This window comes from Anticarsia gemmatalis, chromosome 4 (genome assembly GCF_050436995.1).
Source record: "Anticarsia gemmatalis isolate Benzon Research Colony breed Stoneville strain chromosome 4, ilAntGemm2 primary, whole genome shotgun sequence".
NCBI lineage: Eukaryota > Metazoa > Arthropoda > Insecta > Lepidoptera > Erebidae > Anticarsia > Anticarsia gemmatalis.
Window position 1 is genome coordinate 12,684,964 of NC_134748.1, and position 12,398 is coordinate 12,697,361.

Consider the following 12,398-nt stretch of genomic DNA (forward strand, 5'->3'; position numbering starts at 1 on the left):
ACTACGTGAATTTTAAATTGAAAAATGATCAGTCAGTAAATAAGACAAATTAGTTGGAGCTTACGCGACGTTCATTTTCAAGACCGTAAGATCATAATATTACATTTAATTAACAAAAATAAGTCTGAGGAATCGTAGCAAGTGGTGTTCATTGATCTTCGCTTACCCCCATGAGTCCCATGTTCCAAAGGCGTCATTTTCTGTATATGTGTATTTAATTTTCTTCATAATATACCTAAAAGGAATAATCTAACTTAACCGAACTATTTGTCTATTAAAGTTCACTTGAAATTATTGTCTTGAAATTATTTTATTTTAGACCTTTTCTGCTAGATTTGCATCTCAACTACAAAAACTAACACCGTACAGCTCGTAAATCTAGCCCTATAGGGTAAACTAGCCAATTATCAGGTGTGTACAAATCGTGCCAGTTGTCACGTACACACTTATCTGCCATCGGTCATGTTTCGGGCCTGTCCTAATTATCCCGATATACCTACAGATACACAACGACATTTTATGTCATTTAAAGTTCAGGCCTAGCACTTATGTAAAGCGAAAGTGGATTGGGGCATTCTAAAAAACTAAATTTTCGGAAATAATAGGATGAATCCTGTGTTAGACTAAATTTTACACATTCATGATACTTAACATATTTTTTCAGACTTGAAATAATTATGTCTCGTGCATGTCCATCATATTTTTTCCAACTTGAATCACTATTTCGTAGTTTACTTAATTTCTGCCAGAAATAGAACTGTGTTTAAATCGACCAATGGTGGATTTATCAATTTTTACCACAATTCCCGAAAATAAACTTAATTAAATCCAACTCACACAATCATCAATTAAAATTCTCCATTTTCTATATGACTAAGCAATCCATAACATAATATCAAAAAAAGCGAATATTTACAAACAAACCAGTCGCGACATGCAACACCGTCACATAATCACCCCAGTAATGTGACACCTCAGTATTAGATAACAGATAGTTAGCCGACCAAGTAGATTAATTGGAGTAGCATTAATTGTTAAACATATTAGATCTAGTGTAATTATTGTTGCTATTTGAATTTGTGTTCTAAAATCTAAAGGATAGGGTGCATTTTTGACTGTTCGCTCGCCAAAATTATTGATGTGTCATCCAAGATCAGTTAAAATTTTTCGAAATTAGAAATACAAAAAATAATAATCTTCAGTTTTATTAATTTCTCAAAAACTAGTATTCTTCTCTGGTAGTTACTAATCTGAACACTTTTAAAAAAGCAAGCCTCCTGATTACTATAAATGAACTTAACAATACAACGTAAAAAGCACTACCAGGCTTAAAACTACCATTTGTAGGTTCTACAAATTGGGTACTAGTTTAGACCACAACACGTTTACTTTTGGCATACGGGACTATAGCAATGTCCTCAAGTTTAAGTTAAACAGAAGAACAATTTAGAGAGCGTATCAAACCTATATCCATATAAATATAATTCTGAGAACTTCTCTCAGTATGGAAGAATCTTGAAATCTGACCTACATAAAGAATAAAAAGTATAAATTTATATTTCCTTCACGTTCAGGTTTAAACACCTGTGTTTTATTGCATGACAGTTTTTCTTTCAAGATTCTTACGTGGACTGAATTTTGATAGCACTTTTTGACTAGTTGCCAATGTTTGATGGTCGACACCCACCTTGTGAGAAATATTATTTAAAAACGTTTTTACTTTAAGCTTTAACATAAACAGACTATTTTGATTACTTAATATGGACTTAGACGTTTTGGATGCCTATAAAAATACGTATGAACAGATACAGGACAGGAAAGAGGAAGGATTCGGAGAATATGGCTACTTTTATAAAGAAAAAACTATGATTAACGTTCAAGGCAGAAAAGATCAAAGCGGAATATGAATTGTTCAAGAATTTCTGGTCCTTATTTGACCTTCTTATATCAAGATCAGCTAAAGTCTTGTCAACTTTTGATCCCTACATAAAGCAAATATTAAACTGTCTGTTCTTTTGTTTCAGAGATGGCAGCGGAGGTGGTTCGTCCTGTATGACGATGGAGAGCTCACCTACTCCTTGGACGAACACGTAAGTACACCTTCAGAACAACTCCATAAATCACATGAAAATTCAACCATTGATTGCTTACTGTTGTTTGATAGTGTTGAACTTACTGATATTTTTTATTTTCTAAAAAAAGCTAGTAAATTTTTTTAAAAGCCTAATCAATTTACCGCTTTGAAGATTGAAAGCAGCAAATATGATGACCATAACATCGGTCTTTACTTGATTGAATTCGAAATTTCAATCAAAATATAATATTTTTGACTTATGATCAATTTGATCAGTCAAATTCGGATTTATTTTTGGCGATTTTAAAAACATCCATTTCATTTCCAATTAGCAAAAATTCCAATCAAATCAAGTGTATTTTCTACTGTAAACATAATCAGTGTTGCCACAACGAAAATAACTTTCATCAATCAAATAAGGTAGTGGAGCTTGTTATCGTCCCATTCGACTTTTTCTCTACCAAACGACTAAAAAGGTTCCCGCTGTCGCTTCCGCGTACTTTTATATCGAATAACTACAAACATCTCGCTTCTTGCACCGACTAATCTATCGCACGAACAAATTCAGACCTGCTCCGAGCCTTAAAGGGCAGAATTGAAACCGAGAAGGGCATCGCGACCAATAATTGACTTGTTATTAGAAAGGCGAGACGATCCAGCCGATAAGTTATTTTGGTTCCATTTTGTATTGGAGATTATGTTGTATCGTTTTTGCTTTATGTTTACTACCCACTTCTATTCCACCGTCATAAATAGATTATAAAATATATGTAGCACAAAAAGTTGAGTAGTTTTCCAATCAAGCACGCGTTCGTTTAAATTGTATTAATTATACATACATAAACTTTTACAAACCAATAAAAAAAAATATAAATGCCAATAATTGTACCGACACCGAATGTTCGTTTTTTGTCAATAATAATTTCATTCGCGTATAATATTAGCGTTTTATAAAAACAAACATGGCCGAACCGGTCGGTGAGTACGAGACTCGGTTTCATCGGCACCTCGCTTTATCAGTATCAAATCTTTCACATTTTTCTCCGGCACTCATACATATTCATAATAATTGGCGTCGTTGCGATTTCAAGTGAGTGCATGAATTTTAATACACGCCGTATATAGAGGGCGCGGTGCGGGAGCGAGACAAAAAACTTGACGCGTAATGTAAACCTACCAGGAACAATGAACACAGGAAGACTAGGATGGCTTTCTCTGCTTGAAATGAAACAACTTGCCTAATATGGAATTTTCAATCCCGACTCTAAAATTCGATGGACATCGAATGGGTCCTTCACCCGTGATTTTTGCGGTTGACAGTTGCGTTAACAAGAAAACTGTAGAGCTGTTTATACTTACAACAGTCGTGGTGGAATTTGTGTTAGAGTCTAAACAAGCCATAAACTAATCTGGATGTAGAACAACTGAATCGTCGGTCTAGTTGAGTCTTAAGTTAAATATTTCAGTGTTAGTTAGACTGAGAGTTTATTTATCTGATGCGAATTACGATTGTTAGTTGCTTAGTGTTAGATCCGAGATATACAGCGTTTAATTTGTTGTTAAGAGCACGATAACTATTCATTACAAATAATTGATAGTGGCCACATGAAAGTTCGTTTCTTGGGTGGATTAGTCTCCCTCTGCAAAATCAAATATTATTATCAGTTACATGAAAGTACCGCTTTTTCTGTAACAGATAACTTAATTATGTGTCTAATTTTTACGTTTCTAACATTTTTATCCAAAATTATTTCTTTAAAATTATATGACTAATATTACGTGTACAGGTAGAGAGAGTTTAAAATCGTTAATTGAAAAAACTTGCCAAAAAAATCCTTGTTAAAGCTTGCCTTAGTTTCCAAATTTCCACTAAATGCTAAACCAAGGCAATACCATCGAAGATAGTCGACTAAATCGACTAAAAAAGACTTAGTTACATTAGAAATCGTCACCCCATCTATAACATCGTAATTCGAGGTAAGCAGGCCAGTCGTTGACAATAATGTATTAGTTGTGACTCGTTATCACTCGGCGAAGATTTGCGACGCTTCACCTCCAAGGGAAGTTGTTAACGCGGGGAAAGTATCAAATGAATGGCTTTTAAGTATTCTAGCTTGTTTGTTTGTGTGACAGATAGACTTTATGTTGTGGTTCATGGTGTTAGTGAATGAGTCTGATACTTTAGTGATAACGATTAAGTGCTGTTTGTTTCTCGACTTCAGTGTCAGTGTTTGTGACTACGGATGATGAAGCCTCGGGTTCGATTCTCGGATTGGGTAAAATGTAGTGGCTTAGTCGAAACGATTCGAACAGGTATACCAAATACCTGTTCGAATCGTTTAGCTAGACTGTGTATGTAGCTACATAATACGGGTACTTGTGTTCGTTTCCCTATTTAGGTAAAATGTTCTGGTTTAGCAAAGAATTGGGTAATGTAATAGTGTAACACACTTATACAAATTACAAGGATTTTACTTATATTAAATTACAATTAGTTTGTTTAGTATTTGATAGTTCTTCAAATATTTATACGGGCACTTAGCTTACACTACATTATCTCATTGTCAATTTTCAATCCACATACCTGTACAAGTCGAAATAACTCAGCTTGTAGCCGTGCTATGTAAATGTTAACCTTCCTTGGCTGCCCACATGCGACTGTTCCGCATTTCTCATTACCTCTCATATTCATTCATGATCGTTGCATATGCATGCATGACGAACTGTCGAGCAGAGGCGTTACACTTCGACAGCTGTGTTGTTTGTTATTTGTTACAATCGGACTTGTATCTTAAATATTGATATCTTTACTGTAGTGCTGGTAAGCAAGAGGTCGATAAAATGTTTCAGAAAACTTGCATGGAGAGTCCAGTGACTGTAAGATGTAGTGTAGTAATAAAACATGAACTAATACCAAAGGTTCTATGACAAGCAAAAGACACCAATTACAGTTCTGTTGGTAGCAATATACCTAAATACGAATCGATCTGGAAAAACTTAAATATGATAAACTAAACATCTGAAAATTTCTTGTTAACTGTTATTTATTTTATCGAATACGTTAAAGATCAAAATTATTCAATCCTAGTATTTTTATTGACATTAAAGTGCACGAAAGTTACAAAACATAAATTGTAATCTTTTTCCAAAATTCTATGAATCATTTTCCTAACAGTAAAAAGATCCTTGCTTATTTATTAATTAATTTGGGTAGTGGTCTCCTGGATGGTGGAGGCTATTTATCGATAAGTCTGGCAGACCAACGGTACACGATGCTACGATAACGCTTGTTCTATCGGGACCTTGCTAGGATATCGGAAAAATGGATTGAAAGATTGACGTGCTTTGATAGATTACTTTTTATATCGCACCCCCGGTGCAATAATGTCACTTTTGTAAAAAATGCAAAAATGAGTTACTTATGTAGTAATTGATTTAAAGCACTACTACTGTATTACTATTATCATTATATAAGCAAAAGTAAAGTTAAAAGTATTCGCTGATGTATTCATCTTATCATTATCACATAAAGTTATTGTTGTGGGAGGTGTCAAAGTTTAAAATGCTTCTCCTGAAAAACTACATTTTTGCATAAGTGACAGTGTTGCACCGAGAGTGCGATATATTTTTTTTGTTTAATTGATAGAATTGCAATTGATTTCTTGTTCGATAAGTTTGAGCTGGTTTGTTTGTCTATTAGTAGTATCATAAGTCATTGCATCATATAAGCCATTGATGAGATTCATTAGAAACGCATATTCAAAATGAGTTTTCATTGAAAAACTATTTCTTATTCAACTATGGGAACCTTCTGATGATTAGGTGTAGACTTAAATAGATAGCTATGAGAGTATTTTAAGTGTGTTAGAAATTTGTGATTTTTTATATTCTTATGTTACAAACTTCGCTATAAAAACTGCCCGCGAAAACACGGACTAAATCGAAATTGCGTCACCTGAAGCCTTACAGGGCTATTGGATTAAACCTTACAAGTCTGTCATGAGTGGACCGAGTGACCCGGCCGTTTGCAATATTGCCATATTACATACTAGGAGATTGGCTGAACTACCATATTTTTTCTTATATCTTCAACAATTATGGTCATATTTCAGGGAATGTTTCGATACCTCCTAAGTATAACGAGTCATCTAACAAAAAGCATATTATTATTTTTATATAAACGTACATAATTAACCATGATCTTAATGTTAGTGTTTAAATAATAATTATTATTATCGAGTAATAATAACAAAAATCCATCCATTTTATACCAACCTAAACCATTGTGCCACGAGCATGAGGCAGTCAATTTAAAATATGAAGTCAATTCAAGTCAGTTTAAAATTATTTATTTTTATATTTTTTTATACTGTCGAATAGTTTAATTCCACTAAAAACTTATCAACAACCAGAAAATTACTTCTGTTTTTATTTATACGGTTTTTTACAATGATTAAATAAAACATATAATTTTAAATTAGTCTCGATTGTAAAAATAATGGCGACACAATAATGGCGAATTACGACACTAAATAATGGCGCTTCTTTTGATTGCCATCGTTTAGTTTATACTAAAAGGCTAAAGGTCTTACGAACTTAGCAAAACGTAAAATATTTAGGTTACAATACCGCGTAAGTCGAAAATTGGTCATATGACGTTTTATACTTCATTGGATAGATTTTGTCAGCGCGCATCGAATGATGTTAGATTTTTTTTTTAATTGTCCAATCTTGAACGAACTTAATATCTACCTATTTATGTATTCAGTACACATGTCAGAAGTATTTCAAAGATAATAATCAGTTTTTTATCTCTCCTGGAAACATGTCAAATTTAACTTGCGCGGTATTGTTACCTAAGCGACGATATTCAGAATTAGATACTTTATTTATTTTTATTTAGTTAATAAATATATTTTACTTTTAACTACCTCTGAATTCTGGCCAATAGTGTCTGCCAATCCCGAGGTCTCGGGTTTGACATCCGCGTCAGGCATTTTTTTATTAGAATATTTCTCAATAGTAGCCCGGAGTTTGGTTACATGCTTAGAAAATGCCAAAAGACTCGCCCCCTATTACGTGGAAGTGATAATGTTAAGCGGTGTATTTTTACACACCTCTGCCTACAATATGTACATAAGTATGTTACTGGGCACTATACCAAATTCCGAGCTACTATTAAGAAGTATACATAAGTTAAATAACATATTTTAAAACGACAACGGATATATATTTTTTAACTAAATGCTTACAATTTTCTCCATTTCCTAAAATTTACGTTCAATCTTCAAATAGCTGTATTCTATAGTACTCGAATGTTCCACTTCCAAGGACACGAAGGTTTCTGAACTGTTTATAACAAAGCAATAATTCAGTGTAACTCCTAAACAATATGAGCACGTTGGTGTTAGAACAAAAGCATCAATATTAATGAACTATTTGAACTAAACCTACACCGACCTACTAGTACAGGTAGGCTTTGAATAGCAAAGGATATAGTGCTAATAAGGTGCTTCTTTAGAGGAAGAATGACGTAAGATCTTGCGACGTAAAGGCTCTTAAGCTCTTCTAGAATTGTACAATTACAGTATCGGTAATGGTATATAGAAAGAAAGTAATTGTGACAATTTTAAAAGACATTTTTGCAAACATAGGTAAAAGGCGTTCATAGAGTACTGGTAAAAGAGGTTGCTGCACGTTTATTATTGCGAGTTATTGCGTGTTTGATTTCCGGATGGAAAAATATTGGTGTGGTCCTCAAAAACTGTAGTTTTGGTATTTATTTATCATAGTTCTGTATCTCTTGTTTATTTAATCGCCCGCTTGCTCCATCATTACCCTTTTATTCATTCAAAATCCTCTCATTTCGGTAGTCCCGTCTCATTCAGTTGGTAGTAAGTTTACCTCAATGATTTTCAATTCATTCAAAAATACTTTTGCAAAGACTTCGTCGCCGTAGGGTCTACCGAATGGCTAACAAAGACTCTTAGCAATTATTTACACGCCCTACCCACCAGATATTATCGGTTACAAATCATTTTAGTAATTGTCGAGCAATTAATGCATTCCATTGTTACAAGATGAAAGATAAAACATGGCCGTCGGTTTTTTAGTTGTGTTTATATTTTTTACTCGGATAAGGTCATGTTTGTGGTTGTATTAAAATAAATTAGATGCTTGATTAGATAAGGAATTAATTTTTCGTATCCGTCCGGTTTTTGTAGTATTGTGAATGATTTTATTCAGTTAAATGTAAAAAGTTCCTTTTTGATTATTACGTCCGTATTTCAATGGTTGTGGTCAATGTTGTAGTTTTTTTACGCAGGGGTCACAGCTTCTATTCCTATTTCCTATTCATTGGTTCGATTGTATTTAGTGTTTTTATGTTTGTGAAAGTCCTCGCCACACAAGCGTCTTCTTGCGGGAAGTTGTTTTATTAAAGTAACAATTACTGTTTCCGTAGCCACTGTTTACTGTTGTTATCCCGTTGCTGGGCAAACTCTTTCATTCTTCTCGAAGTTTGGCATCTTTGTCAGTTGGTTCCGGCCCTCTAGCTCATCCAGAAATAAGAGTTTAGTATAGATAAATAAGTCTTTAGTGGTAAGTTTTATAAGTACTAAGGACTCATCCTTTCGCTATTTATACGTAAGGTGTGCTAGTTAACGGGTCACAGTGATGGCGTGTGTAGATGTCGGCGTCCGCGCACGGAATGCGGCCGCGTTGAGGCGCGTTGAGCCACGATGAGGCACGTTGAGGTACGTTGTGCAAGATGCGCATGCGCACCGCACCCACGCCGCGATTCTCCGCGATTCACCTGCGCCAGCGCCGCTTCCGTGTGTGCATGCTTCTGTAACACCATTTTTGGTGAAATCGGGAGTTGTAGAAGATAAGATTTATTGCACCCTAGGCGTAGGAATGCACGTGCCATTGCTTACGTAGTTAATGTAGATGTATGTTAGTTTGGTAACGTGCCCGGTATATAACAATAGGCTCGATACCTTTTACCTGGGATGAAGTTATAAGTGATGAAAGACACATATAGAAATAATAAGCGTGATGTTTTAACTAAATATGTATATTTTTTACATACGATTTTAAGAGAGGTGCGTTGAACAATTACTAGATCCAACTTACTTCTTAATGAAGTCTTGGACCGGAGACCAAAACTCTGTTTCCGTTCGTGGCACCAGCAATTTCCCGGAATCTGGCAACCTTAGTCTTAGGGCTTATAGCATAGTTTTTGTATTATTTAAGTGACTAGAAATAGATTCAAAAGGTTCACCAGTTCCATTCATCATTCTAACAAGTTATTACCTAAAATGTGTTGCAACATAAAATTGTACATCAATTAGGTACAGCAACTATCACCCGGTGCATAGATTGCGTGGTGAACTGCGGCCCGCGTGGCGCAACCCTGTGTGAGCCGGCAATCACGTTGATTTGTGCGATTTCGAACATTCCAAGACTTACCCATACTTAGTTATAAAGTGTGAAAGTTTGTCTGTCTGTTTCACTTACACTGCTCAAGCGGTGAATCAATTTTGGAGGAATTAATTTTCCTCTTATCATATGGTTGCTGGTCAACCTAATGTCAAAATTTGTTCAAGCCGCCCGGAGGTCGTTACCGTCTTTTCCGTTCCTCCGAAGCATGGGGACACCTAGTTAAAATACTGGTGAACCCCCTCGAAATTAAAAATGAACAAAGTTTAAGTCCTGGAGTCAAACACAGTGTACTTAATTCATCAAAAATCGTCACTCTAAGAAGATAGTTTGATATCATCAGTTAATTTGTTACTCTTTTACACAAAAACTACTAAATGTATTTTGTCTGAAATCTGCCACAAAACTAGTACATAACCTGAACTAACACATAGTCTACTTTTTACTGCTATAAATGTTAACAAGCAGGCGAAGTAGCTGGTAGAAGTTAGTGTATAAAATAGACGTCAAAATTTCAACATAGACTTACAAACGTGACTTTTATCCTACATACCATAATATTGCCGCGTTCCACTAAGTTTTTAATTAGTCGTGTGAATAAATAACTTCGTTTAGGAATTTGTTTATGATGTGTTTAGCCTATATTTTAAGTTTCCGTATGCCATTTAAAGTCGCATTGTTGATATTTCGTGGCCATAATCCTGTAGATTAATTTTAATTGACAAAATTCTATTTCATCGAGCCTCTTTATCAAACAAGTTATTGATTTGATGCTGGTACCAATTTTGGGTACATCTTGATACTGCTTTACACCCTCGCTTTCATCATCCATCGCTGGCTATAGCCATCTTTGATTGCATCCAAGCTTCTATTTTTACACTAGGAAGGATTACAATGACACTCTTTACGCCCGGAAGGAGAGAATTTAGGCTATAATTGAATAAATTCATACCCTCTTATTCATAAACACACTATAAACCTACTTTAGTTGAAACACTACTATAATATGTTTTCTCTTTTTTATTTCGCTAAGGAGTGAAAGAAACAAAACTCTTTATAAGCCTTTCATAACTTCATATATTTTTATGAATAAGAGGAATAGAATTTTGATGATATTGCCTTCAAAAAGCTTCAAATCACTACCTTCAGTGTAATACACTTTCCTCCCTTCACAGTTTGCGACACTTATCCTTCAAGCGCACTGGTCGCAGAGCACGGCGGAAGTTCTCGGTAATTAGAACGACACGCGAGCCTTGCGCAAGCGCATCCGGCCGCGCAACCACTGAGTTATTGCACTTTACTATCACGTGTTTTATAGGAAAATACGATTTATGGATTTTATTGCTTTTTTGTTTAAGATTTATGATTTAATAGATTCTGTCTCGGACTTTGTCTTCGTGAAAAGATTTCCCCGGAATGGAAAGTCTGAGATCTTATGTGTACATTCAGGTTATAAACTATCTGTGTGTCAAATTTTATAACACATATTTAATGTTTCGCATTGACACTATTAGTAGGAATGAAGGAATAATTCAATTGGTACTTATTTGGATACAGAAACTAAGGGGTTTGTTGCTTTATTCTAGTAAAATTATCAAGAATTTTATGTCGAGTTTACCCAGGTGACCTAAGTCGAACTACCGACTATCTAAATAGCAATTCGGCTCGGTGGCAAGCGACTAAAAATGCGAAGCGACTAGTTGCACTTTTAAAATTGACCCGTGTAAATCCTTCTTTAAAATTACATCAACCAAGGCAATGACTGCCTCCGTGGCGCAGAGGTTTAAATCACCACGCCTGTACCATTCGGGAGGTCGTGTACTCGATTCCCACTCGGGACACTTATTTGCCCGATCCACAAATAATTGTTTCGGGACTGGTTGTACTTTGTGTCTGCTGTTTGTATGTTTGTAAAAGTCCCCACGACATAAGAGCAATTCTTAGTCCGGGAGTTGGCTTTTTTATTAAAAATGAAAATTTTATATTAAATCCGATACTCACTGGTTACTTCATAGTTTTAATAAAGTTGTTAAGGCTTTCAGAAAACAATTACGGTACACAACCTGTAACCTTTCGGCTCAGTCCACACCTGGCGATTGTCTTCGTTACGTGGATTAACACGCCTCGTTCTGTTCAAAATGTTATTTGTAACTAGTTGCCGCTGGCGGCGTTGCTTGCTTCGTCTTTATTATGTTGTATGGGTAATTTGGTTGCGAAATTATGGAAAATGGTTTGGTGTTTATGCTGGATAAACGTAGAAGTCGTTTAAGGGATATTATAAAATATTTGATTACTAAAGTGTGAATTGATGTATGAATCTCCGTTTAAAAATATGGATCAAGTTTTTTAATATTTTTTTTTAAAGTAAATCAGACTCAGAAAAAAATTAAATTGTGATACCGTGTGTATATCTGACCCATTCTGTAATGTCCAAAGTTGTAAGTTACCAATGAAGTGTACAGAAAGCATTGCCTTTCAAAGTTTATAAAAAAAACCGAGTTCACCAAACATAGTTATCATTCCCTATTAAATACAACTGTAACAAAATAAACTTATCATTTCTCTCAATCTTACATCTCAATCGTTAAGCTCAACGTAATCCAATAACCCATTTCTTATAGTGTCTTATCGAAAGTGAAACCATTATAATTATTGACACTAGTGACATAACAATGGCGCGTAACTCCCACGCGCGGGAAAAAACGCACAGATTAAAAATAATTATGTTATCTGTGCAGTGAATTGAATGAGTATTATCTAAGAAGTTATCTTTTTACGCAGTGATAGACTAGTGGTGTAAGCTTTCGCATTCTATCCAAGTACTATAGGGTAAAAAGTTCGAATCTAACGTGATACACTAATGACTTTTCGTTTCCGAAGTTAT

General features: G+C 34.9%; 1 protein-coding gene across 2 annotated transcripts in view; it reads left to right on the forward strand.

The window, feature by feature from the left end:
* The window catches only part of osp (myosin phosphatase Rho interacting protein outspread), a 271,454-nt gene that overhangs the window by 202,221 nt on the left and 56,835 nt on the right, over nt 1-12,398 (forward strand). For both annotated transcript variants that reach the window (XM_076113864.1, XM_076113865.1), the window contains exon 3: nt 2,025-2,090. In XM_076113864.1, coding sequence (XP_075969979.1) covers nt 2,025-2,090 — 66 coding nt within the window. The remainder of the gene's footprint in view (nt 1-2,024; nt 2,091-12,398) is intronic.